The 26,232-nt window shown below is 60.2% G+C and overlaps 1 protein-coding gene and 1 long non-coding RNA gene across 6 annotated transcripts; one reads left to right on the top strand and one right to left on the bottom strand.

Moving 5' to 3' along the window:
• The first annotated feature begins 1,059 nt into the window (after positions 1-1,059).
• On the top strand, positions 1,060-23,369 carry NAPA (NSF attachment protein alpha). Of its 2 annotated transcripts, none has more exons than XM_019425862.2 (11): positions 1,060-1,306; positions 9,911-9,990; positions 12,673-12,789; positions 17,347-17,393; positions 18,753-18,830; positions 19,059-19,114; positions 19,219-19,303; positions 20,059-20,163; positions 21,214-21,282; positions 21,664-21,714; positions 22,601-23,369. In XM_019425862.2, exons 1-11 carry the CDS (start codon positions 1,209-1,211, stop codon positions 22,700-22,702), a joined length of 888 nt encoding a protein of 295 aa, XP_019281407.1. In that variant the 5' UTR covers positions 1,060-1,208; the 3' UTR covers positions 22,703-23,369. The 2 variants fall into 2 exon arrangements, with proteins under 2 accessions (XP_019281407.1, XP_053761519.1); XM_053905544.1 differs by lacking the exon at positions 1,060-1,306 and adding an exon at positions 6,529-7,153.
• A 134-nt stretch (positions 23,370-23,503) lies between these two features.
• Positions 23,504-26,103, bottom strand: LOC109253162 (uncharacterized). 4 transcript variants are annotated; one of them, XR_008423276.1, is made up of 4 exons: positions 25,644-26,097; positions 25,193-25,309; positions 24,895-25,089; positions 23,504-24,147 (listed from the first exon to the last, which is right to left on the bottom strand). It is a non-coding gene; the product is annotated as an uncharacterized LOC109253162 (long non-coding RNA). The 4 variants fall into 4 exon arrangements; XR_008423277.1 differs by having other exon boundaries at positions 23,514-23,632; XR_008423275.1 differs by lacking the exon at positions 23,504-24,147 and having other exon boundaries at positions 24,690-25,089; positions 25,644-25,735; positions 26,027-26,103.
• Positions 26,104-26,232: the final 129 nt, after the last annotated feature.

Genomic DNA, 26,232 nt, shown 5'->3' with positions numbered 1-26,232 from the left:
GAGGAGTTTCGCTTCACCTTCTCGAGGAAGGAGTATCTACATAAATTATTTGGAGCTCTTCTGCATGAAATATTTGTCTGTTCTCCCCATTTTATTTGTTCGACCGTTCACTTAAACCAACGTGGGCTCGAGGATATTTTATACATTGGATTATAATCTCTTCCTAGTTCGTTGTATCGCTGGAATTGTTCCAGCTTTGGCCACGGGCAGCTCTTCCAGCTGGCTCCTTTGTCTCTTTGACATACCCTACCATTTGTGTGTGTGTATGACACACGAAATTTCCCTTTTGGCACTACGAGATGCTCCAGGCTCATCCTGTGTAATTTCCTGCCCAAGCCTCACAGCAGCCATTTATCAAGGAGCCCTGGTTCCTTTTACTGGACAATGGGATTAAAAACAACGATCTGGGCTCTGGGTGTCTGAATTTGTGATACGCTTGCTACAGCTTTTTTTTTTTTTTTTTTTAAACCAGAGACAGCCCTTGCTTAGTTTTGTTTCCCCGTCTAAGTACTTTACTGCCTTCCCAAACCAGTTTCAGTATCCGTCGGCAGAGGGCGCAAAAAAAAAAAAAGCTAGTGCGGATGCATCACCGCTTACGCGTCTCCCAGTGAAGCACCACGCGAGATAAGGCGCGGAGGCGGGGCCTAGGAGGTGCGCAAGAGACCTGTCAAACCCGTACAGGGGCGGGGCGTATCTTGCGGCCTGGATCCGGAGCTGTCACGTGAGGGTCGGTGGTCAGCTGACTGGGGCGCAAGTTCCGCGGGGAGGTACCGGCCGAGACGGAGGATGCTGCTGATTGGTGGAGCAGGAGCCAGAGGGGGGGCACTTCGGGGCGGGTCTTTGACGGCGGGGACCACGATTGGCTTATGCGAGGCACGTGGGATATCGTAGGGCGCACCAGGAAGAGTGGGGTGTCCTACGCGGCTGTTTGCGCAAGCGTTGAAGCGGCGGCTCGCCGATTGGAGACGGTGAGTCACGGGGCGGTGTGCGGCGGCCGGCGGGGGCGTGGCCGGCAGGGGCGCACCTCGCTACCAGACCGCTGGTTGGCCGGCGCAGATCACATGGTGCCGGGCAGCAGGCGGCGCGCGCCGGTGCGACGTCAACGCCGCCCGCTAAGCTTCCCCCCGACCTGACTACCGCGGCCGGGCCTCGGCTGAGTACCCCGTGGGCCCGGGTCCGGCCGTTTGCTCAGTACGGTTGCGGCCACCATGGACAACTCCGGGAAAGAAGCGGAGGCGATGGCGCTGCTGGCCGAGGCGGAGCGCAAAGTGAAGAACTCGCAGTCTTTCTTCTCGGGCCTGTTTGGGTAAGAACCGCGCCGAGGGGTCGGCGGGGACCTACGCTGAGAGGACGAAGGAGTCATGGCCCGAAGCGGCGGAGTAGAGTCGCAGGGCCCGAGCCTAGAGAACGGAGGGGATTCCGGGAGGAGGAGCCACGGTCTAAAGTAGTAGAGGGGACACCGGCCAAGGGCCAGGGGGCCCGGGCTGTGGGAGCTCGGTTTGAGGAGAGACCTCCTGAGATGGTGGGAGGGCCGTAGGCTGAGGACAGCCAAACGGGCAACACCGTCTTGAGGCGGTAAGAGGACCCAGGCTGAAGATGGGCCAAGAGGCCGGAGCGAACCTGGGCAGAGGGAACATGGCCTGAGGCCTTGAAGGGGATCGGTTTGGGAGAGCAGCCGGGTCAAGAAGTCTTTTGGAGCTCTAGAGAACGTATTCGGAGGATACCTGACGGGCATAGTGGGCCCGGGACTGAGGACACCTGCCCGAGGGCTTGACCTTTCTCCAAGGCGCGCAGCAGCGGATTTGCAGGAGCTCCGGGTGATGGTGAGAGGGTCAGGCCCAAGGTGATCCTGGGAGTGATGGGGCGCCCAAGTCTGGGACGTCTGAAGGGCGCTTGAGAGAAAGCTGCATGAACCAGAAAAAGAACCTGGACTTGAGGTGCTGGAGAGCATCGAGGACTTTCCGGGGGCCTGTCTTAGTCCGTGTGAGCCGCTATAACAAAATAGCCTAGAACGGGTGGCTTGCGAACAGAAATTAAACTCTTAAGAGTTTTGAAGTCCAAGATCAGGATGTTGGCAGATACGATGTCCGGTGGAGGCCTGCTGCCTTGTAGACAGCCACCCCGTCACCACGTCCTCACGTTGTGGAAGGGGGTGACCTAGCGTGTTGGAGTCTCTTTCCTAAAGGCACTTCCCCCTTTGGGAGGTGACCAAATCATCCCCCAAAAGCTCCCATCTCCTCATGTCATCATCTTGGAGGTTAGGATCTCGGCCCATGAAATTTGCGGGGGGACGCAGTCCATAACGGGGCCGATCTTGGACGGTTCCCATTTGCCTTTTAGAAAGGACCGCCGCAGCTGGTGTGGGGGAGAAGTTGGGTCGGGGAGTGCAGGCAGGGACGGTAAGGACACCAGGTAATATTTATTATTAAGTACTCGGATTCTGAGTCAGACCTGGGCCGGGCACTTCACCTGCGTCCTTGCGTTGAACCCTCACAACATCCCTGGGGGGCTGGACAGATTACTTTGTCCGGTTCCCCGGTAAGTAGGAGACCTGGTCTGTTTGATCCCAAAACTATCTTGCTGCCACGCTGGTTTCTCCCCGAGGCTGGTGCCCGTTTCTGGACGCTACCCTTAAGAAAGATGGGGGCCAACTTAAGAGGAATTTCTAAGTTAGGGAACTCCCAGCCCAGAACTCCTCCTTCCTCCCTGCCCCACATGGCAGTTTTCTCCCGCTGTTTAATGAATGCATCCCGGACCCTTCGAGCGCCAAGAGCAGTTGAGACGGTGCTGAGAGAGGAGTGGGCAAGGCGAAGGCAGAGGCACGGACGGGGCCTAGGAGCTGGGAGCATGGCAAGAGGTCAGCCCTCTCTCCTGGCCCCCCCCGCCCCTCTGGAGCCAGGCTTCCGTGTGTTCAGCATTTCACAGCTGCCTTTTCTCAAGGCCCCCCAGTGGCTTCAGGGACCGGAGAAGGGAGTGTTGGGGCTCAGCCCATCCCTCATGCGTTTCTCTCCCCTTTTAGAACCATCAGGAGTGACGGCATTCCAAATTGAGAGGTCTCTGCTCGTGTCAACGGGCCAAGTAGGATAGCCCCCACCTGGGATCTGAGACAACCTCACATCCTTAGACGTGAGGGCTTTCTTTGTTCTTCACTGTTTCTGGGCTCCCAGACGCTAGAGGGCTTCTGTGCACCAGCAGCCCGAGAGGGAGGCAGTACCAGCCAGTTAGTAGATCAGAACTCCTTGTATATCTTCCTCTGGCTCTTTCCTCCCCCCCTCAGCCCAGCCAGTGCACATAGACCTGGGGAGGGGAGCTGTAGGGAATGGGGGGGCAGCCCAAACTTCTACTCTGGAAGCAAAAAGATGGAGATTTCCTGAGCAAAGCACAAATTGCGGAAAAGGATCGGGGAAGGGGTAGATACACTTTTTCCCTCTTCCTGCCCCAGGGCTTCAGATGGATCCAGAAACTTCCCTGCTGTGCCCTGTTTGGAACTGTGCAACTTCCAAATGGTGGCTCCGTTCCCTGGGGCTTTTCCTTGGCCCTGACGCCTCCTCCCTTGCCCCCCATCCCCTGCTGACCAAAATCCAAGAGAAAAACTTTTTTCCACTTGGATACTACCATTGGTAGGAAGTTTTAGCGTCTGTGAAATGAAAACCACAGCGATACCTACCTCATAGGGTTGCATGTGAAGCAATGAGCCTGATCTCTGTAAGTGTTTTGAGTACTTACTATTATTAAGTATCTTATTGGAAGTTGAGCTAGAAGCGCTGGAAACGTACAGATGTCAGGGGGTTTGGTATACAAAGAGTGCATTTCTACGGATTAAATGTTATCAGTTCCCGTTTAAAACCGCCTGTAGGCATCAGCCACCCCCAGGAGCCCTGCCAGCTGTCAGGATCCACAGCTGAAAACTCGGTGTCCCTTGCCCAGACCCAGAGCACAAGTCTTTCCCAAGGGGATGCGAGGTTTCAGGGCTACCCGGCCATTGTTCGGCTGCACCCCTGGGGTTCTGCCTTTATTGACGGAGGGGACTGCTGCTTTCGTGCAGAACTTCCAGTGTTCCTGGGTGGGACGGGACGGCTGAGAGACAAAGCCCTTTGAGAAACATTTTTTAAGAAAAGGAAACACGTTTGGTTCTGGGGCTACAGCGAAGTCATGTTGGGGCGCAGAGGGGCGTCGGTCCGAGAACCAGAGGGGGACCTGCCAGGCCACGTCGGCCCCTGCCTGTGAGCTCACAGGAAAGCAGTGGCCGTAAATACGCACCTTCAGCAGGACGTAGGAAGGAGTGGGGCGGGTCAGAGGCTCTGGGCTCTGTGGAAACCAGAAGGTGGTGCCCCCCGGCTAACCTGGGGGTCGCGGGGGAGGTGAAACCCACACCGAGATTGGAGCTAGGTAAGCGTTTCTAGAACGTGCTCTCCCTGCCAGCCTGATAAGCGCCCAGCTGAGCACCTGCTGTGTGGTGGGCGCTCTCCCAGGTGCCCGTGCGCTTCCAGCAGCCCCGCCAGGTCCGGAGTCTTCCCCCCAGACACAGAGGGAACCGGGGCTCTTGAGCCAGGAGTCCGCTTCTGAGTCCAGGCCTCATCACGGCCCCCGGCTTTTCCAGCACCCCAGGTGACTCTAGAATTCCCGTTGCCAGGTGGCCGGCAGCCCTCGGACTGGATTTCTCCTCCTCCTTGTAATAGCAGCCGTTTGAGCACCTGCTCTGTTCTGGCCTCTGTGCCAGGTCCTGAGCACGCGTCGTCCCTCCTCCCCGCAGAGGCTCTTCCCGGTTCGGTTTCGTTGCCTCCATTTTACAGGTCAACAGACTGAGGCTCTGGGATCGCTAGCCCAAGGTCCCACAGTTATGAAAAGTGCCCGAAACTGATTTCAGCCTGGGTCTCTTGACCCCCGGGTCCATTCTGTTTCTGCTCTCCGTCTGTTACGGGCATGTCACAAGAGTGTCCTGCGATGGTGTCGGAACCGGGCAGTTAGTGTGTGTGACACTTTATTCTTTTGTCGTTCCTGGGGCCTGTGTTGGCCGGGGGGGGGGGGGGGGGGGGGGGGGGGCTCTGCCCCCAGGAGCTCAGACGCACTCCGCCCGGAGGAGGTGGTGCCCGCAGAGCGGGGGAAGCAGTGAGCGGCTCAGCTTTGCAGGTGGCATGGGAGGAGCTGCCCAGGGATCCCGCAGCTCTGGCCCTGTTTTCCAGTGTTCCTTCTGCCTGCGGCACTGACGGGGGGCTTCGTGGGGGGCTGGCTGGTTTAACGACTCCCTCCCTTGCCCAGCGGCAGCTCGGCGTGGCTGCAGCAGAGAGCAGAGTCTGCTTGTGGGTGAGGGAAATCCGCACGGCGGCGTTGGCTGTTCAATCTGGCGGAGAAGCAAGAGCAGGCAGGGACCTTGTCCACCTTCTCTCTCTCTCTTTTTTTTTTATGTTTATTTTTGAGAGAGCGAGAGGGGGAGGGGCAGAGAGCAGGGGACAGAGGAGCCGAAGCCAGCTCCGTGCTGACAGCGGCGAGCCCGACGTGGGGCTCGAACTCACGAACCGCGAGATCATGACCCGAGCCTCAGTTGGACGCTCAACCCGCCGACTCACCCAGCTGCCCCCTCCCACCCCCCTTCCTTATTTTCCAGAAGATACGGGGAAGGAAGCCTCCCAGATCTCCTGAGTGAGTGAGAAGCAAGGCAGGACCGGATCTCCAGGACCCGAGTCCTGTTTCTGGTCCCTGCCACCATCTGGCAGCGAGAGCTTGGGCAAGCCCCTTGACCTGTCCGAGCCTCAGCTCCCTCCTCAGTGAAGCAAGAGTAAAATACCCAAAGCCTTACTGTGAGGAACTCGGCGCTGCTTCAGGCAGGGTGCTTTGGGTCATCATAGTAACGTAGAGAAGATACATAGAACGGCAGAGAAGGTCAGGGTGGGGACGGGCCTTTGGGGTCCATTCGTCCCCACTCGGGACAACGGAGGATCTGGGAAACTGCGGCGCCGACGGAGGGCCAGTGGCTGTGGCACTGCGGGGAGTGAGGAGGACCTAGAAGGGGATCCACCTGCCCTGCCTCGTGAGGCTCGGAGCAAAGCGCAGGTGGGGCGGGTGGCCCGATGCTGGGAGGCAGGAAGTGCCCAGGGGACAGAGGAAGGAGCCCGGAGGCTCTGTCCCGCGGACCCCCCCTGGCCCGCGGCCCACCGGGCCTTCTGTGCGTTGCTGGCACGGTGCTCCCCTCTCCATATGGCAGTCGCTGGAGGTTGGTGGCTGCGCCTGGGAGCCCGGAGACTGCTTCCTCTGCCTGGGGAGGGGGCAGAGAGCAGAGCCGAGTGGGTAATTATAGACAGCCCTCCACCAGGCCGGTCCAAACCAGTTCCCTCTATTCCCGGCGTGGCTCGTGGCGTGGCTCGTGGCTGGGAGCCGAGCCGCCCGATGGGGAGAGCGAAGCAGAGGCAGCTTGGGGGAGGTCGGTGGGGGAGGGACAGTCAGCTGTCGCCTGTGCTGCCGCTGGGCTCTTCAGGAGAGGCCTGCCCAACTAGCTTTTCTGGATGTCCTGCAGGAGGCACGGGAGAAGGCCTGGGCTCTTCCGGCCGAGAGTTTGCCAGGCTCCCATGAGGGAGCTGAGCCCACCTGACCTCAGCGAGAGGCCCTGGAGTAAACCGCAGGTTTCCCTGCCGGGAGACAGCTTGCTAGAGCGCTGGAGCTGGGGGCTGCTTCCTCCTGGTCACTCTCTCTGCCACAAACCTCCCTGTTGCGTTAGAACAGGGCCCAGACCTTTCTCCCGGCCTCCAGCACGGGGATCCCCTACCTGCCTGTTCGGCCTCATTTCCTACCGCTCCCTGCGCCGCAGCCATCCTGGCCCACTGCTGTTCCTTGACCTGGCCGAGCTTGTTCCTGTCCTGGGGCCTTTGCACGTGCTGTGTGATCGCTGTCCGGAATGCTCTTCCCTCTTTCCGTGGGTGGCTCCTTAGTCACCTTCGAGGACCGAGCTGAAATCTCACGTCCTCCCAGTGGCTTGCCCTGATGTGCCTGGCCAGGGAACCCCCTCCTCCCCCAGTCCCTCTCGCGCTTGCTTACTCCTCATGTTGCCTCGCTGACTTCCTGTTTGCTGAGGGCCAGGTCCTCCTCCTTTGTTTACTGCTGTCATCTGCAGCGCCTGGCACGGAGTGAGTGGAACAAATGGCTCGTGTTTGTTCCCCAGGTGAATAAGCAGCTATGCCAATGGCTCCTCCTTCAGGGCCTGCCGGTGACCCTGGGCAAGTCACTTGCCCCCCTGTGAGAGCTCCATTTCCATTTCTGAACGGAGGGGGATGGGACTCCAGGGGTTCCCCCTGTCATCGCAGGCCCCAGGTTACCGGGAGGAGGCAGGCCTGAGCAGACCTTAATCCCTCTGGCTTTCCCAGTCCGCGGCTAGAATGGTTGACCCGGAGCCGGCCTGGCGTGGAATCACAGAATTTCAGGCCGGCAGCTGACAGGCTTTGTGTTCTGTGTTCACTCTGTCCCGCTGAGCTGAAACAAACCAGCTGGGGCCGACCGTTCATTGTTGATCACCCGGCTCTGGGCCTCTCGGTGGGTCGGGCCATTTCTGCTTATCCGGGAGCCCGAGGTTTTTTTTCAGAGCACGTCTGAATCTGGATAGAAACTAATTGTTGCCACAAAGAAGGGAAGGATGAGCCAGGGGATCCATGGGACGGGGAGACCTAGGGTTTCGGTCGGTGAACACGTCCGTCCCCTTTCAGTAAGAGAATATTCCCGAGAAGGTCCCCCAGAGGATTTTGTAGCTAGGCCTCAAAGGACCCTATGCCCGGGAAGGTTCTTCGCCTCTCCAAGGCCCAGAGTGGGTTCTAAAGAAGTCACTCCGAGCAGGGGCCCCAAGCCCAAGGTGTGTTGGGCCAGCTGGGGTGAGGTTGGCCAGGGAAGACCGCGGAACCGTGCAGAGTGAGTGTGGGAGGGCAGTCCTCGGGGCGCTTCCTGTGGAGCAGCGGAGGGTAGGGGACCGGCATCGGCACAGCCCCGGCGGGCAGAGACTTTTCATCTAAAGAAGAACCTTACCTGTGTGATGTGGAATCCCGGGCCCTGGATTCCAGCCCTGGCTAGCCTGACCAGGGGTGTCTACCAGCTGACACAGCCTGACTCGGAACAGGCCACCTAGGTCACCTAAAGCGATGGGTCCAGGTCAGCTTTTTCCCCTCCCGAACTCACCTGATCTTTCTGAATCACCTAGGACCATTGTTTGAAAAGCCCGATTCCAGGCCGCACCCAGCCCTGAGGGAAATCTTCAGGGGAGGGTGGCTGGGAGGCTCCGGTTTCATTACCAAACCGTGACCAGCTCAGCTCCGGTGACCCGGAAGGAAAGGACCTACTGCCTTAGCGGCGCAGAATGAAGGCGTGCCCCCAAATTCCACGGGGGGCCCCCCCAGCAGCCACAGCTGGGGCCAGCGAGTTTCCAGGGCCAGCGGACGCGGGAGAGGGGCAACAGGGAAAATGATCTGTGTGGCTTTGTTGCTGGAAAATACCCGTCTTCTGTTCTTCAAGACAAAATACCGGTTGATGTCAGTGAAGAGAGAATCTGAAATCCATTTGGTAGAACTGAGCGTGTAGGATTTTTTTCTACTGCTGATGTGGGCGGTGGGAGCTTGACCTCGTGGGCTGAGCCTGGTTGCAGTATTGGAGGTGGAAGGACAGAAACGTGGTGGGGACTCAGACGAGGTTCTAATGAAGGGTCCCCCAGTTCAGGAAGAGCTTCATATGCACCGCCTGCGTGGGAGATCAGGAAGTCAGGGTGAAACTGCCCAAACAGAGCGCTCTTTTTTTCCCCCTCAATGTACTCCTTTGTATGTCTCTGGCCTCTACTCTTTTTTTTTTTTTTAATGTTTTTATTTATTTTTGAGGGAGAGAGAGAGACAGAGCACAAGGAGGGGAGGGGCAGAGAGAGAGGGAGACATAGAATCTGAAGCAGGCTCCAGCCTCCGAGCTGTCAGCACAGAGCCCGACGCAGGGCTCGAACTCGTGAACCATGAGATCGTGACCTGAGCTGAAGGCGGATTCTCAACCTACTGAGCCATCCAGGTGCCCCTCAGGCCCCTACTCTTACACAATAAGTTCTTTGAAGGTGGTTTTGCCATTTTAAATAATTCTGTACTGAACATCCTTACAACTTTTCTGATTTAGTTTCTTGGGATAAATTGGCAGAAATGTAATTCATTGCTGGGCCACAGAACCAAATGTAAATCTTGGCATTTAAAAAGAGAAGTACTTTGTGTGTTTGCATTCTTCCCTGTACGTTTTAATAGGTAAAGTATGCAGATGATAAAGAATTCAGACAGTACCAGGGAGGCGTGCACGCGTGGTGATTAAACCTGTCTGCCACGCCTGGCCCCCCACCTTCTGTAGGGTTCCCGTAGACCCCACCTTCGAGAAGAATGCTGTGGCTAGTTTTTTGTGTACATCTGCTCAGTCCTGCAGTAGTAATGACACACGTGCAGGGTCAAGAGGTCTACACTGAAGAACCGCAGCGTGCGAGCCTTGGGATTAAGGCATTGGGAAATGGCCAAGGCATCCAGAGCTGGGCTCCTCCCCCAGAATGCTTTGCAGTCTCTTGGCAGAGGTGGGGTGGGGGTAAGGATTTGCAGAGAGCCTGGGAACCTGTGGTCACTGAGCGGAAGTGGAAGAGACTGTCAGAGGCAGGGCTCACGGGGAGGTTGGAAGGCCCCCCTCCCCGAGTGAGGGTGGCCCACGCCTCCCCCGGGAGGGCCCCGGCAGTGAGCGTGTCTCTGTTCCAGGGAGTGGAGGCCACGGACGCGGTCTCCCCTGAGCCCCCAGAGGAGGCCTGGGCTGCAGCGGGCTTCTCGGGGAAGTGATGGGGGTGGAGGCGTGTCTGCACTGGCCCCAGGGCGGGATGCTTGCTTGCTCTTCAACACCAGACGGGTTTGTCTCATCTTGCCCCTTCTTTCCCCAGAGGCTCATCCAAAATAGAGGAAGCCTGTGAGATCTACACCCGAGCAGCAAACATGTTCAAAATGGCCAAAAACTGGAGCGGTATGTGATCTTTGCTACAACTCCTTCGTGGTCGAGTCTCCGGTTTTCCCTCCGCTTCCAGTCCCGAAGGCCTGACCCAGGGGTTAGCCTCGCAGCACCACCCCCCGCCCCAACCCCGCCACCTTTCTAAGCCATCTTTGGCCTCAGAAGCCCATCGGCCTGCCATTGGCTCCTTTTGAGCCCACTGGGTTATTTTACTTGGGTCACAAGACCTTGGAGAGAGGTCTCTAAGGCTAAGGGTAGACAGATTAGCGGATCCAAATTGCTCTTTGAGGGGTTTCTCCTTAACCTCAGGACAGGTCAGCTTTCCCCGGAAGCTGTTCCCTAGTGCTTTCTTCAGTGCCTGAATTCTAGGCTCAGGGGTCCATCCCAGGGGTTCAGTTAACAGTAATTGTTAACCGTTTATGGAGAGCGCTCCTAAGCGCCAGGCGTGCGTTCTGTGATCGAATGAATCGGCACAGCAGCCCCGTGAGGGTCAGTACCGTCCGTGTTCCCGTGGCTGGAAACGGAGGCTTCGCCCAGCCCCACGCCTAACAAGTGACGGAGTGAGAATTCGGAAGGCAGAGCTCCGACTCCGGAGCGGAGCACTTCACCTGCCCCCACGCTGGCTCTGTGACCTTTGAAGCCAGTGTGACCTAGGTCTGGGTTGCAGACTGGCCGTGCGCCCCTGGGGAATTTACTCGATGTCTCCGAATGTGATTCCTCCTCAGTAGGACCACAGGGACGGTGGTCCCGACCCCCACGGGGCCATTGTGTGGACTCCCGGAGACATGGTGGCCGGGAGTGCCGCGTGTGTCCTTCCTGCTAGCTGCACTGCCTCCCACCTCGGAGTGGAGGGAAAGCTCACAGAGGACTCTGGGCAGCAGATTAGCAAACTTCAGGAGCAGCGAGGAGGTGCCCCCCACGGCCCTCTCTGTGTTCTCGCTCTGACTAGGGGAGGACGCAGCTTGACGATGTCAGGTCGCTTAATGCTGGAGGAGGGCATCCGCCCAGAAGAGAGCGTCCCAGGTCGTGCGCCTCCGCTTGGTGGGTGGAGGGTGATCGGAGTCGTGGCCGCTCTGGCTTCGGCCATGAGGTTGTGGTCAGACTCCTGGCGAGGCTGGAGCGTGGCTGGCTCCCCCGAAGAGAGGCTGGCAGGCAGGGAGGGGCCCCTAGAGGCCAGAAAGGCGGAAAGTCTGGTTGGGAGCTGCCAGAGGGCTCCAGCTTGGAGCGTCAGCAAGACGGGGTGAAGGAAATTGAGTGAAGACAGGTTCAGGTTTGGGACCCAAGGAGGAACTTGCTGACCAGAAGGAGACGAAACCTGAAACGGACCCCTGGAAGCAGTGGGGAGGGCCCCGGGCGGGACGGATCCTCCTCGCTTTCTGAGGATGCTTTTGGTTTCCTGGAAATGGCAAGCGTTCTTCCTGAACTTTCACAAAATACGTCGTGCGTAAAGCCACGTGCCAGGGATAATTTTATGCTCCCGAACTGATCAGGTGCCATCAGAGAAGGAAATATTTGTCTTAGAGTTTGTTTATTTTGAGAAAGAGAGAAAGCCGGAATCAGGGAGGGGCAGGGAGAGAGAGGGAGAGGGAGAGAGAGATTCCCAAGTAGGTTCCGCACTGCCAGCACAGAGCCTGACCCAGGGCTCGATCCCATGAACCTGTGAGATCGTGACCTGAGCCGAAGTTGGACATTGAACCGACTGAACCACCCAGGCACCCCAGGATATTTATTTTTCAGTCACATAGATGTTACTTTGCCCCTCAAATGTGTTACTCCCGCCCTATTCCTCTAGCCGTTCAAATAAAAGCCTTGGGCTGTTTTTCATTTTTCTCCAATGATGCTACTCTCCTGGACATTTTGCACTCAAGCCCTGCAAAATGATAAATCCTGCCTACTGAGAACCTGGGCTGCTTTGTCTCTCCTGCTGCTCTGAAGTTGTGGGATGGAGTCAGGCCCTCTGGTCCCCTTCCGGCTCAGGAATTCTGTGATTCGGATCCTGCTGGAGGAGGATGAAGGGAAGCATGGGGTCAGGCGGAGGCTGGCTGAGCTGAAGGTGGGGGTTGGAGCTCCCTGGTTAGCACAGCCGCACCCCCATTCTCCAGCCCTGGAGGAGGACAGATCCCGTGGTCTCCTGCACGCCACAAGGCGATTTGGGAGACAGACGTGTGACCAGAATGGCTTCCAACTGGTGCAACTAAGGACGGGACAGACTGGGCTTCCCGTGTGGTCACTGCTACCCTCTGCCCATGGGCACTTGTCCCCGAGTTCCTGCTATCCCATGGGGCCACTGCTGGGCTTAGTTGGCGATGGTTTGTATATCCTTCATAGCTCTCGGCCCTGCCTGCCTTCTCCTTGGATTTTTAGAAATGGTGGCCCTGGAAATTTCGGCAAAGGCTGGGATCAGGGCTGTGGGATTTTAGCTGGCCTCGGCCTGGCCCTCTCTTCGCACGCCCAGGGCTCAGGAGCCTCCCTCTTCCTCCAAGTCCACCTCACGGACTTTCCGGAGCCTTGGCCCCGGGGTCAGGAGGCCCGAAGTCGAGGCCTCCACCTCAGCTCAACCCAGGTCTGTCTCCCCCCCCACCCCCCCCGGGGGCGCCTCTGCATTCTCGAGAGAGAGCCGCCTCCCCAGGGCAGTGTCTGAGCGGCGTCTGATAAGTGGAGCCCCGCTAAGGCTGAGCTCACTCTTTTCTGTTCCAGCTGCCGGAAACGCTTTCTGCCAGGCCGCCCAGCTGCACCTGCAGCTCCAGAGCAAACACGACGCGGCCACCTGCTTCGTGGACGCCGGCAACGCGTTCAAGAAAGCTGACCCCCAAGGTGAGCCTCCGTGCGACGCTGGGCCCGGCCGCCCGCACACCAGCCGAGCGCTCCCGGGAGAAGCCCTCGGGTGTCCGCGAGGCTCCGGTTTTTTCCAGGGGCCAACACACGCCGGAGGCTGGCAGGAGGCTGGCAGGCAGACGCTTGGGCTTGAACCTCAGAATTGGCTCCCTTCCGGTTGGCATTTGCATCCCGCTCCAAGCCTCCGCCTCCCCCTGCTGCTCGGTGTGCGCAGCCGATCGCTTCCCTCCCGAAGCCGGGAGCATTTGGGAGTGGGAGTTACATTGCAGACCCGCCGCGTGCCAAGGAGAGAGGAAAATCTGTTCTGTTGTCAGAATTAACATGCAGAAGGGGGTGGGAGGGGTTCTAAGACCGGCCAGGTAGGAGTTGATGCCGAAAAAGGAGCGGAAATCATCCCGACCTGGCTTCCCAACACGCTGGGGGGGCATCAGAACGGAGCCCGAGATGCGGTTGCCAGAGAACAAGTTACTTAAAATGCGGGAGTGTTTGGGGATAGGAGCCCGGTTTGGGACTGACTCATGGTGAGAAGACCGTTTGTCCCACAGCCCAGCGGGGACCAGGCTCTGGGGTTTTGTGGAGCTGGAATTTTAGTTCATTTTTTTCATCCTGGTGCCAGACACAGGTGGCTAACTTTTTCATTTTAGCAAGCGTGAAGACGTTTTCTTCAAGTGACCCCTCGTTGTCGCTATGCTCTCAGAAGAGAATAGGGAACGTGTGAATGTTTCAAGGAAAAGGAAAGAAAGAAAAGGAGATGCCGCACCTTGGAGTAAAGACCTGTCCTTCCCAAGAGAGTCAGAGAGGTGTTTGCACGGATAGGTGAGCGCGGGCCACACCCGAGCGCTGGGGAATTGTTGGCGGATCCGTTACCTGTACCCGGGGATATTTAGTTCCCAGTCGGGGATTTGATCAGTGTAGACCAAGTGGCTTTTCTGTGTCCCCAGGCTTGACCGGTCACTGCTCCGTAGCTGGGCATGTCACAGGTGTTGGCCTGGGGGGTCATGTGGTGGGCTCAGGCCTGGCCAGAACCAGAGCAGAGGCCTTGTGATGGGGTGGGCCACCGCAGGCCGCGTGGACAGTGTGACGACGACCCAGGGACGTCTGTGTCCGTTCCCCGCCCGCATCCCCCCGGGAACTCCCCACCTCAGCCTTCCCTCTGCCCCCTGGGAAACCGGTCTACCTGGAGAAGCTGCCTTAGCTTCTGGGGCCTTCACCTGCTGCCCCTGGGTGACTGGAAGGACTCGTTTCTTGGGCAGGAGTTGAGCGCCAGGCTCTGTGACACGTGCACAGCGCTGTTTGCTCTTTAAACAAACCTCAGCCCTTCCCTTGGACGGGCCCCCACCCGACGCCGCGTCCTTCGTCACCTGGCTTTCGATCTGAGCTTTTTCAGCTGAGGCTCAGCACGGCAGGGGGTGCGTTGGGTGCTAGGTTCTGGGCCGGGGGCTGTGGCCCCCATGCCTGGCCTTAGTAAGTGCAGAGGGTGGCCGAGGCGTCCCTGCCCCAGTGGGAAAGCAGCCGACATGGCCGTCGTGGAGCCCAGAGGCCACTTTGGTTTCTCCAGGGATCAGCAGACATGGTTTGCTGCCCTGGGAGCTGAGGCGGGGAGGGGGTGGATATGGGGTGGGAAGGACCTTTCAACAAGAGGGAACAAGAGGGGCAACGGTGAGGAGGGGACCCTGATTTGGGCAGAGCCAGGACTGAGTTCCTCGGCTGGAGTGCCAGGTTCTTGGTGCTAATCAGGGAGGGGCGTTGGGGCCGAGTCCCAGCACCGCTGCCTCGCTGTCGTCCGCCCCCGCAGTGGCTCACAGAGTGCGTGGCTGAGTGTGGTCTCCCTAGTCTGAACGGAGCCTGTGCCCCTGTGGCTTTGGGCACTCACTTAATCCTCTAGGCGTCTGTTTCCTGGCCTGGTGAAGCAGAGACCGAGTGTGAAAGAACGCACGGACCTGCCCGGTGCGGTACCTGGTGTGTGATAAGTATCTAGGAAGGGGTGGCCCTTGGCTCCCATCAGACAGAGGCCCGGCCTCCCCCAGCCGCCTCCTCTTGGCACTGCGCCTCGTGAAACAGAGCTGGAGGGCCCACTTGGAACCCTGCCAGGTTTCCCCGAGCAGGTGGCCAGCTCCCTGGGGCCTTGCTGGCCACCGCGCCTGCCTCGAAGGCCTGTGTCCTGTGTCAGCACCTCCTACGGGAGTCCCGGAGGGCCCTCCCCCGGAGAGGCGGCTGGGGCCGCTCAGGAGGCCTGCCAGAGCCAGCCAGGGGGGAAGAAAAGGATTCGGTGCCTGACACCGCCCTCTCCCTCTGCGAGTCTGCCCAGAGTGCGGGCCGGGGGCAGCCTGCCCACCCCCTTGGTGGCTGGGGGTGCGGGGAAGTGATGCCCATAGCTGTCAGCGGCTCCCCGATTTCCTATAGCCACCTGATGGCCAGGCCCGGGGGTGCCTACTGCGTGGTTAGACGTGGTAGCGTCTCTTTTTAACCCATTCCACTTCCCCGTGGGATTCTGCGGTCTGCCCCTGTTTCACTGGGACGGGCTGAGTCCCAGGCCTGATACGGGCAAGTGCAGCCGGACGGCGGGGCCGCATGAGCCGGACGAGGTGGGCCCGGGGCCCCGGGCCGCATGACTCCCAGTATGCCTCAGCCCGGCCTTCCCCTCTGGGCCACGGCACCCCCCACCCCCGTCCCGGGCTGGCTCCCGTCCAGGGGTGCGCCGGCCGCTCATCGGTGGGGTCCTGGTGACCGGAGATAAGCTGGTTGTATCTAGTTTGTCGGTGTCCTGCCTGCCGGCGCTCTCCCCGGGGCGTCAGCGGGCAGCCCGCTGCTTTCAGGGACAGCTGCTCCTGAGCCGGAGCAGGCGTGAAGGGGACTTAACCCCGTGAGTCCGTGTTGCCGCCTGGGGGTGAGCCTTCTGCCCCCGCTGCCACTGCAGGGACCGAGCCTTGGCGACAGCACTCGGGCCTGGTGCCAGCAGGCCCGTGGGGACAGCTGGGGGCCTCCGGTCCCCCTCCTGGGCTGCTCGTCTCTCACCGGGAGCAACCTTTGCCCCCTGGGCCAGGTGCCAGGCTGGGCTCCCTGGTGTTCCAGAAGGGGGAGCCACCGGCACCCCCTGGGGTGGAGGATGAAGCAGGGGTGGGAGGTGCGGAGCCGGCTCCTTGTCGTCCTTATTTTCATCATTGTGTCGCGGCCCGGTGCTGGCTCGTCAGATCCAGAAACGCTCTGTTTCGAAATATGCACCTGTGTTAAAGTGAGACTATTTCCAGCTGTATTTTTTCTCCCTTTCCCTCTGCGTTCTCTCCCTTTTCTCTTCCTCTGCTTCCTTTTTGGTTCCTTTTCTTCTCTCGCGCCTTGAGCTTTCAGCTGCTTCCCATCCTTGACCAGAATGGTTCTCTGAATCCTTCCGGCGTCCCCAGAGGCCTTTCAGAATTGGATCAAACCTGCAGACACTCCTTCCCCCAGAGTAGGGCTGACAGACACCCACTTTTTGCCTGTAAACTTAGGGGACGGGGAGCTTGTGGACTCCCTGAAGGCCCAGCCACAGTCTGAGGCTAAGAGCCTCTGCTCACCTGTCTCCCTGGGTCATGAGACCTTTAGGGCCCTGAGCGCAGGCCAGGCTTGGCTCCTGTGTGGCCCCTCAGCCCAGCGGGCCCGGCTCACCGTGGGGGACCTTGGGGGTGGACCAGGAGCCTTGTGGGTACCCTGGATGGCAGGGGCCCTTCCAGGCCCACCCCAGCACGGAGCCCACATCCCGTGTCTGTCCGGGCTCTCTTCCTTCCCCCCGCACCTCCCCCAGCACCCTTTCTTCTGAGATGCATTAAAAGAGATCCAGCCCGAGAGCTCATCTCTGTCTGCTAGAAAGTGCCTCCCACTCATGCCGCTCTCTCTTCTCCAAATAACGTGTCAAAAGAGGAAAAAAAAAAGCAATAGCCGAATTTAAGGTCTTGGAACAGGTGGAGCAACAAAGGTAGCCGAATTCTCTCTCTCACGGGCCACCCTGGTGTTTGCTTCGTGGGGGACACCTGTGGTGTGGGGAGCTGGCACGCGGCGGGTGAAGGCGGGCGGGGAGAACAGAGGGCTGTGCTGAATGCTGAGAAAATGACGGGGATTCCAGCCAGAGGGGCCTCGGGGTCCCGCGTGACGGGGTACCAGAGTCCGGGTGGAACCTGGGCGTCCCTCGGGTGTCAGGCTTGGCCGTCCCTGGCCAGGACCCCTTGTCCTGGAGGGCAGGGCCTCAGCGGGCCTGGCTCAAAACACCCATGGGAGCCTGGCTGTCAGCCTGACCGTGTCCGGTCCCTGGGGCTGCTGGGAAGGTGGTGGCAGTGTGGCGGCCTGAGGGAGAGGACAGCCCTCAGCAGGTAGCAGTCCGCGGCGCGGTACGTTAGTCTGAGAGCCTTACTTGGGGCTCAGGTGTCCCTTCACCTCCCCTCCTGCCACGGCCACGGCCACGAGGGCACAGCGGAGCACCTGCCCTGCTTTCTCCTCCTCCTTCTGGCTTCTGCTGAAATAACTTCTCTTTCTCGTTTCTCCCTGCTTCCCTTTTTCTCTCCGCAGAGGCCATCAACTGTTTGATGAGAGCGATCGAGATCTACACGGACATGGTAAGGGCCACTGCCTGTCCCGTCCCCCCTGCTCTACCACGTTGCTCCAGCCTGCCCTCCCTGGCGCCAGCACTAGGAGCAGGTTGTAGGGGGGGGGGTCACCTGCCCCGGCCTGGCTCCCGCCACAGCACAGGGGAAGTTACATCTGCAGGAGTTACAGCTATCGGGGGCCTTTCCCCTTGCTGGTCCTTCCCCTCCTGCACCGCATTTGATTAGCAGGCCAGAGGGGAGGCGGGGCCCAGAGCTGGCTCAGCCCCTGCCCTGTCCCCGGGGAGCATCCCCACGACGGATGAGGCCCAGAGGCAGCTCCACCAGGGAGCCAGGACCAGAGACCAAAACCAGGCTCCGGCTCCCATCCGCTCTGCGTTTTGCCGCTCCACACTCTGCCTCTGTCTCGCCGGACCCCTTCCCCAGGCCGGAACCGGGTCCTGCCTCCTACCGGGTCCAGTACCATACTGGAGTGTTGTAGTGAGAGCGGCGACAGCGGCTGCCAGATTCCCTCCGCTGAGTGGGTCAATCCTCCCCTGCAACGGCCCCGTGAGGTGGAAAGTGTTACCCCATTTGACGGGGATGGGGGGCCCAGACAGGCAACGTGACTTGCCCAGGGACACGTGCCTGCGAACAGCAGTTGCTGAGACCCAAAACTAGGCCTCGCCGAGCCCGGGGCTCTGCCCTTTCCCGATGTCCCTTGGCAAGCGGGTGTCCGTAGACCAGCCCCGTGTGCCAAGCGGCCGGCCGGGAGCCCAGTTCTGCGGGCCCCTCTGCCCCCCGCCCCAGGTAGAAGCTGGTAGCCTGTGCTTAGCTCCTCTGGAAGCTAGGGCCGTCCCTGGGGAGAGCCGTGCCTGTCTGCAGGGGAAGCTGGGGGTTGTTGGCCTGTGAGGGGGCCGTCTCCACGGCCACACGGGGGGAATGGGAGGCCAAGAAATTCCCGTGCAGTGTGGATGCTCGGACCCACTTTCTGCAGGGCTTTTACTGGGTGACTGTGGGCTGGTCGTTCCCCTAATCTGGGCCCCCTGTCCAGCGCTTCCTCAGGCCGGGGCCTCTGCCAGGTACCTGTGCACCCACATTATCTCTGGTGTTGCCCCGCCCACCTGTGCCCCACCCACCTGTGCCCCTGTGGACACAGAGGCTGCGTGTGGGGGGCTTGCCCAGGGTCACCGCATCGGGCCAGCACAGAGACCAGGCCTCTCCCTGGAGCCTCCTGTTTAGGGCCCCTCGGTGCCTTCTCGTGCACACCTCACCGGTGGCTGAGGGCCAGGAAATCCCCGGCTCCGGGGGCCTAGAGGGGCGAGGAAGGGCTGGGCTGGGGTGCTGGGGACGTCCCTCGTCACAGATGGCCCCTGCCCACATCCCACCCAGGGCCGATTCACGATCGCGGCCAAGCACCACATCTCCATCGCTGAGATCTACGAGACAGAGCTGGTGGACATCGAGAAGGTGAGGGGGAGTCGGGAGGCCCTGCCTGGCTGCCGGGGGAGCGCTGCGGCAGCCGGGCCCCTTGGGCCGGGACTCGTGTCCGCTGGGGGAGGCCTCCGGTGCCTGGGTGCCCGGAAGGGGGCATGGGGCGTTGGCCGAGCACGGGTCAGGCAGGGGCTCCTGCTGCGCCCCAGGCAGGGCCGGGCCCGTGGCGGACAAAGGTTGCATCGCTTCCCCGTGTCTCCCCAGGCCATCGCCCACTACGAGCAGTCTGCAGACTACTACAAAGGGGAGGAGTCCAACAGGTACCGGGCAGCGGGCTCCCCCCGCCCTCCCCAGCCCCCTGGAAGCTCCTCCCCCCCCCACTGCCACCGCCACCGACTTCTGCCTCTGTCCCCGCCCCACACAGCTCAGCCAACAAGTGTCTGCTGAAGGTGGCTGGTTACGCGGCTCAGCTGGAGCAGTATCAGAAGGCCATTGACATCTATGAGCAGGTGGGGACAGGTGTGGCCCGTCGTCCCTGCACGGTGCTCCCTCCGTTACCTCCCCCCTCCCCGAGCTCATCCTGTCCTCCCTGGCAAAACTCTCCACCCACCACTCCTCGCGGCGTCGCCGCCCTCTCCTCTCTGCCCTCTCCCCTGTGCGCGTCTCACGGAGGGCTTCCTGGGAGGCCCAGGGAACGGGAAGAATCGTGGAGGCCTGGGGTGGCCGGAGGTGGCTGAGCAGCCCCCAGGAGGCATGGTGGGGGGGACGGGAAGGGAGCGACCCACGGGTGTGCAGGCTCCCCTGGGCTGGGCGGGGCGGGCAGGGCGGCTAGGCTGTCCCGGTAGGTTCAGCGCGGCCAAGAGAAAGGCAGGCAGCTGGCCTCGGAGGGGAGGGGGGCGGGCGGGCGCCGGCTCTCAAGTTCCCGCCTCCTGCCACCCCTCTGCCCACCAGTGTGTCTGCCTCCCTCAGGCCTGACAGTGGGGCCACCGCCTCCCCGTCATCTTGGCTGCCTCGGCGGGGGGGGGGGCCACGGACACCTGGCTTCAGCCCTGTGGCAGCCCACCCCCCTGTGACACACTGCTCTGTGGCCGCCCGCACACCATTGGCTGACTTCTCTGGGCTGGTCCTCGGCCTCCCTGCCCTTAGTGTCTCAGGTTAACCGGGCTTCAGCCTGGATACAGACGCACTGACCCCAGTCCCCCGCCCCCCCCCCTCCCACGGCTGCCAGCCCCGAGCTTACGGTGCCACCTGCACATGCGCACAGGTGGGAACCAATGCCATGGACAGCCCCCTCCTCAAGTACAGCGCCAAGGACTACTTCTTCAAGGCGGCCCTCTGCCACTTCTGCATCGACATGCTCAATGCCAAGGTGAGCGCGGCCCCGTGGGCCCACCCAGGGCCTCCCCCTCCTCCCAGTGGCCACCCCGGAGCCCTGGGTCTGTCATTAGGCCAAGGCCCCTCTCGGCAAGGGGTGAGCCCCTCCCTCACGTCCGGTGCCTGCAGTCAGCTGTGGGCAGGACACGCTCGTTCTCCCTGACGTGTTTCTGTTCCTGTTGTCACGCGCCCGGCCCCTGGCTCACTTGGTGCCAGGCTTTTTCTTCCGTGAGAGCACGTTTTGGGTCCTTACTGCGTCCCTTGAGGTCGGCACCACTGTTACCCCGTTCTACAGCTGAGGATGGTGAGGCCAGAGCCCCTTATTCAAGGCCACAGGGCTGGATTCCAGATCTTTCTGACTCCCAGAGTCATGATTTATACTGTAGCTCGCGTGCCCACACCACCCATTTTCAGGGCTTCTCGGCAAGAGCGGAGCCAGTGCTGGCTGAGGGGGCGGGGGATGGCCTAGCCGGAGGAGGAGCTGGAGTCCTCGGGGTCCGGGTTCGGCATTTCCTGGGGTCTCCGGCCACCCCGCCCTCAGCCTCGGGGTGTGTCTGAGCACGGCCGCCAGCCCCCGCTCCCGCTGTGGGTGAGAGCTCGGGCTTTGCTGTCGGGCCAGTCCACGTCCCCGCCCCCACGTCCCCTGTGCCCCGAGCAGATCATGGCGTTTCCCCGCTTTCAAAACGGGGGTCCCCATCACGTGACCCTCCCCGGGGCCTCATGGTGGTTAACTGAGAAGTGCCCAGCACCAGCCCTGGCACATAGGAGGTACTCCTGCGAGGCAGTTGGTGTTTGCCCCCTGCCCTGGGCACCGGCCTGGGAAACCCTTCCCGCTTCCTCCCCACAAGCTGTCACTGCGGCCACGCTTGGCCCGGCACAGCCCCACGGAGGTGCCGCCAGGCACGGAGCCAGGTGACGCTGGGGGAGGGGCACAGAGAAGGACTCGGGGGCCAGGTGTCTCCAGGTCCCCTTGGCTGCCAGGCCGGTGGCTCCGATGGCCCCTCTTCATGAGCTTGTCCCCTCTTGCCACCCTTGTGACGTTTAGCTCGCCGTCCAGAAGTATGAGGAGCTGTTCCCTGCGTTCTCTGGCTCCCGGGAGTGCACGCTAATGAAAGTGAGTGCCGGGTGGGCTGGGGGGGGGCAGCCGCGGGCTCCAGCCACCGTAACTGCCGAGATCTGTGCGGTGGTTCCTAAGGGTGTCCGTCTTTGTTTTGTTTTCCCTCCTGTGCCGTGTGGGCCTCCGTTTTCTAGCTGGGAAAAGTAAGGCTCGGGTGGTGGCGGAGACGGCAGAGCTGGGAGGCCGCGTGATCGCACGCACGCACATGCCTGCATGCACACGCACAGGGCAGGACGGGAAACTACCCCTTCCTCCCGGCACGGGAGCCCCCTGACCTGCACCGCCGGGTCAGGCGTGGATCTAACGGGTGGATCTAATCCAGGTCAGGCGCGCGGCCGGCCTTGGCCCCTGACCCGTCTGCCTGCCATTTTCTTACAGAAATTGTTAGATGCCCACGAGGAGCAGAACATTGACAGCTACACTGAAGCGGTGAGTGGCCGTGGCGGGGCCCGCCCTCCTCAGACACTCTCTCCTGGGAATCCCACCCACCCTTTCTCTGGCCCCGGCCCTGTCCCCGGCTGTGAATTCCTTTGTCCAGTCACCCCAGAATTCTCCCAAGGAGCCCCAGAGGTACAGGGAGGTGTTCTCCCCACGTTAGAGATGATGGCAGTGAGGTGCGGGGACTCCTCCTCGGCCCCTTGGGGGCAGAGCTGGGATGCAGCCCCGTGTGTGTCTGCCCCTGAAGGCCAAGGTCTTTGCAGCACTCGGTGCCCCAGGTGAGCAGCTGGGAGGAGCAGGGAGGGAGGGGGACGAGTCGTGGAAGGGCTCCCTCTTCCAGCACCAACCTCCGTGACAGAACCACCCCACAGAGGTGTTTCTTCCTTTCCATACTCTGTTCTGAACATTCTGGAACTCTGTTGGGCCCAGGTCGGGTCCTGATCCAGTCGTCTGGACTCCCATCTGTCAATCACGTTTCCTGGGGGCCCTTCAGGAATCCTACACTGCTACCGATGACAGAGACCAGAGTCCCTCCGGTCCATCCTGCCCCAGGCGGTGGGTGGGACACGAGGAGGATCAGCCACGGAGAAGGGAGAAGCAGGGCCACGGCAGGGCGACAGGCCCCCATCCCCGTGGCGTTCGGAACAGGCCGCCCTCACGCAGCCAGGCCTATTTCCCACCCAGAAAACAAGGAAGCTGGACCGTTCTATGCCGCAAAAATCTTTTCTTTTCCCGAAGGCAGCCTTAGAGGGAACCCCCCTCCCCTCGCTCCTCCTCAGAGAGGCTGGCCGGGACACACCCAGAGAATCTGGGACTGGGGACAAGGAGGGCGTCAGGGCCGGCTGCGCCCTCTGCCACCTCCCCCGCTGTGTCGCAGGTGAAGGAGTACGACTCCATCTCCCGGCTGGACCAGTGGCTCACCACCATGCTGCTTCGCATCAAGAAGACGATCCAGGGTGACGAGGAAGACCTGCGCTAAGCACCCCCAGCCCCCTGGCACCCGTCCTCCTGCCCCGTCTTCTCTACCCCCGCGCCCCTCCAGCGCGTGAGCCCAGAGACGTGGGGCCGAGACCTTGGCTGCGAGACCTCCCCTCCCTTCCCGCAGAGGAGTCTCCCCAAGCCGCGTTGCGGGCTCAGCACTGCCGCGGGGCCCCCGAGGCTGGGCCTGCCGGCCGGACAGTCCCCCTCTGTTCTCACTGCACCCCCTCGCCTCCTGCCCGTTTATTTAATCCCCCCCCCCCCCCGAGGTGCCCTTCTCTACCCCAAACACAGAATCTCTGACACAGACCTGTTTGCTGTGGGTGCCGCCAGGGGTGGGGGGTCAGCATCTGGTCCCCCGCCTCCTGACCAGCTGAGTCGCAAGACTGGCTTCAGTCTCTCCCACCTGTCCTCCAGCCGAGCCCTGAGCACACGTAGCCGCTGAGATTTGCTCTCCCCGTGGGGGCGGGCTCCTTCCCCTCCGGTGCCGGGAACCCCCACGGCGTCCTGCAGCCCTGACCTCTCAGGATAGACCGCAGGCCCTGGAGCTCAGAGGGCCGTCCCCGCGCCCACCCTGACATCTGCTCCTTCCCTAGTGCTTTGAGGTTTTGTGGTCGGAAGCTGCAGCTGGCCTGAGAAAGAAAAATAAAAAAGAACACTTCGCATGAGTCTCTCTTCCTCCGCACCTCTGCTGCCCCGTTGTGTCTCCGGGGCTGGTGTCCTGTCTCCCTTCCCGCCTGGTCCCCACCCTGGGCTCTGGGCACACGCTCTGTGGGGAAGAAGAGGGTGAGTGTGACCGGGATCCTGGGCTCAGGGAGGAGCCGCAGGCTTGGCATTCTGGGCGCACCTGCCTCGATCCAACGTTCTCCGGGTTCTGTGGGCCTCGGTGTCCTCCCCTGGGACAGTGGGTGGCCGCGTCAGCCTCATCTGGCTGGAGGGATGGAAGGCAACGAGAGCAGCAGTAAGGGTGGCAGAGGCCCACCGAACCTCTCAGCCTCCCCTCGTGTCCATGTTGCCCTGAAAGGAGGGTTGAAAGCCCCGGTGGCATGTGTTGGGGCCCACTGAGCTCACAAGAAAAGGGAGGAGACGACTCAGGTGGGCAGGGCACGAGGACGACCAAGTGGGTATCGGAAGGAACCACAGGAGTGGCCTCGGAAAGCTTGGTCAGAACCACCTGCCTCGTCCACACCCCACGACGTAGGCATGTGTGTTGGTGAGCGGTCTGATGTGCTTGCACTGCCCCAGGCACGGGGCTGGGCCCTCCTGGCTGGGGGGCGGTGAGGGGGGAGGGGGACACAAAGCTGGAGGAGGCTCATGACACACAGAGTCACCATACCATGGGATGTCAGGGAGTGAGTGGGGGGTCAGGAGACAGGATGCAGAGGCGGGCCTGCCCGGGAGACCCAGGCGGAGACCCACCCTCAAAGAGGTGCTCCAGACGACAGCCTAGAAGAAGTTCAAGAAAGGTTCAGGTTCATGGTGTCAAGAGAGTGTGGACGATGACACCCTGCCCTGCTCCTGTCCCCTTCAGCTCCTCCCACAGCTCCAGTGGACTGGTGATGGCTGCCTAGAACTCAGTTCTAAGATTCCTGAGAGCTGAGATCGATTGCTGATGTCTGCTGTGGGCACAGGCTGAAGGTAAGTGGTGCCTGAATCTGTTTCTGCCGTCAGTGACCTAAACAGAGAGTCTCAACCCTGGCTGTGCTGAAAATCAGTAAAAGTACACAGGCTTGGGTCACAACACAATAGACTGGGATTTGGTTGAAGTTCTCCACTCTTCTGGGGGTTTTTGTTTTTTCCTGAAAATTCCACAGCTGATTCAAATTTGCCCCTAGAGGTGGAAACCATTAAACAGGACAATTCTTTCCTTTCAAACCTGTAACTTCCATTATTCACTCAACAGATATTAAGTGAATGTAGTTTAGAGGTTACCACGTGAGACAGAAGCCTGAAGAAAACATTGTTCAGAAGCAGAATTAGACCCCACATTCTACTCAGCAAGTATTTACTAAGCACCTACCGTATGCCATGCCTGGTCTAAACCCTGGGAATAGAGCATTAGCCACATATCCAGACCTTGCCCTCCTGGAGGTTTTACTCCCCAACTCCCCACATCCCAAAGTCTGGAGCTGACATGAAGCCCCTCTTCACCACCCTCCAGGTCCTATGTGCCTTTAAGTACTTTCCTCTTACATTTCCTTTGTAACAAGTCCTCGTTGGGGCGCCTGGGTGGCTCGGTTGAGCATCCAACTCTTGATTTTGGCTCAGGTCATGATCTCAGGGTCGTGGGGTCAAGCTCTGCATCGGGCTCCTCGCTGAGTGTGGAGCCTGCTTGGGATTCTCCCTCTCTCCCTCTCTCTCTGCCCCTCTCCTACTCCTGCTCTCTTCCTCTCTCAAAACAAAACAAAACAAAACAAGTTGTCCTCTGTGCTTGGCAAAGGGCCTGGCACAGAGTTTATGGATTTTTAACACATATTTACTGAATGCTTACTTTATGTCCAGACTTGTGGTCCAGGTGCTGGGGATCTAACTGTGACCAAGGGAGATCCAGTCACCGCCTTCACGGACCTTGCAGTCCGCGTGCATCCACGCACACGCAGGCACGTTTCTGCGGGGGGGGGGGGGGGGTGGTGATAAGTTTACTCCATGTGGCCACAACAGTTGGACAACTCGTGTCTACTGGAAGTGATTTTCAGGTGTATACAGAGTGCCCAAACCCCTGATGCCCTTCTAGGGACCAAAAAAACCCCACATAGGAACCCCTTAAAGACCCCACAGTCAGAAACACCGGTTAAGGTCCAGTCTCCACCATTTTCTAGCATCTCAGGGCCACAATTTCATCCTCTACACACTGGGAGAAGCAACTTCTTGGCGGGGTTACAAGGATTCATTGAGATAAATGAGCGCTTACTATGCTCACTTAAGGGTTATCGCGCACTTACTGGGTCCCAGCACATAAACGCTGAGTCGATGAACGCGGGTTAACCATAGCTGGGTGGTTGTCAGCATTCAGAGATCATCGGGGCCAGCATGACTAGCAGAAAGGTATTCAATAAAGGAGGTGCCAGGACAGAAGGCCAGATCCTTTTTCCTTGGCTAAGCATGCATTTCACCATTTTAAAGGTAACGTGATTAAAAGAACTCTGGGACAGTCTTGTTTGGACTCTACTTCTCAGCGAAGCTGCGTGATCTTAGACAAAATGACCTCCTGCGTCTGGATTCCAGCCTGTTCGTGGGTTTTAAATCAATCGACAGAGCCAAAACGCTTAGAACAGTTCCTGGCACGTACGGACTATATTGAGTTGGATGATTCTTATTGTTCTACCTGCCACACAACCCACAGCGAGGGCCACCACCTCCCAGCTTCAGGCCACAATCAGCCAGCAGGCCCCTCTCCGGGACTCCGAAAAAGAGCGGGGAGGAGCGCGCAGGCGCGATGGCGGGGTGGGGGTGGGGTCTTCTGGGAAGCCCTGGCCGCCCGACGGGTGGCCATCTTGGTAAAGGGCAACGACGCCAGCTTCTCTACGTCAT

This window comes from Panthera pardus, unplaced genomic scaffold, assembly GCF_024362965.1.
Source record: "Panthera pardus isolate Hobbes unplaced genomic scaffold, ASM2436296v1 HiC_scaffold_18, whole genome shotgun sequence".
In the NCBI taxonomy this organism is placed as follows: Eukaryota; Metazoa; Chordata; class Mammalia; order Carnivora; family Felidae; genus Panthera; species Panthera pardus.
Note: the sequence above shows the minus strand (reverse complement) of the source record. Positions and strands in the feature narration are given on the sequence as shown.

What these genes read in the sequence shown, in the direction of transcription:
- NAPA (XM_019425862.2), top strand. Translation starts at nt 1,209, where the DNA reads ATGGACAACTCCGGGAAAGAAGCGGAGGCGATGGCGCTGCTGGCCGAG. An exon ending in AATGGCCAAAAACTGGAGCG is followed by an intron (nt 9,991 to 12,672) that starts GTATGTGATCTT and finishes TTTCTGTTCCAG; the next exon opens with CTGCCGGAAACGCTTTCTGC. An exon ending in CCATTGACATCTATGAGCAG is followed by an intron (nt 19,304 to 20,058) that starts GTGGGGACAGGT and finishes ACATGCGCACAG; the next exon opens with GTGGGAACCAATGCCATGGA.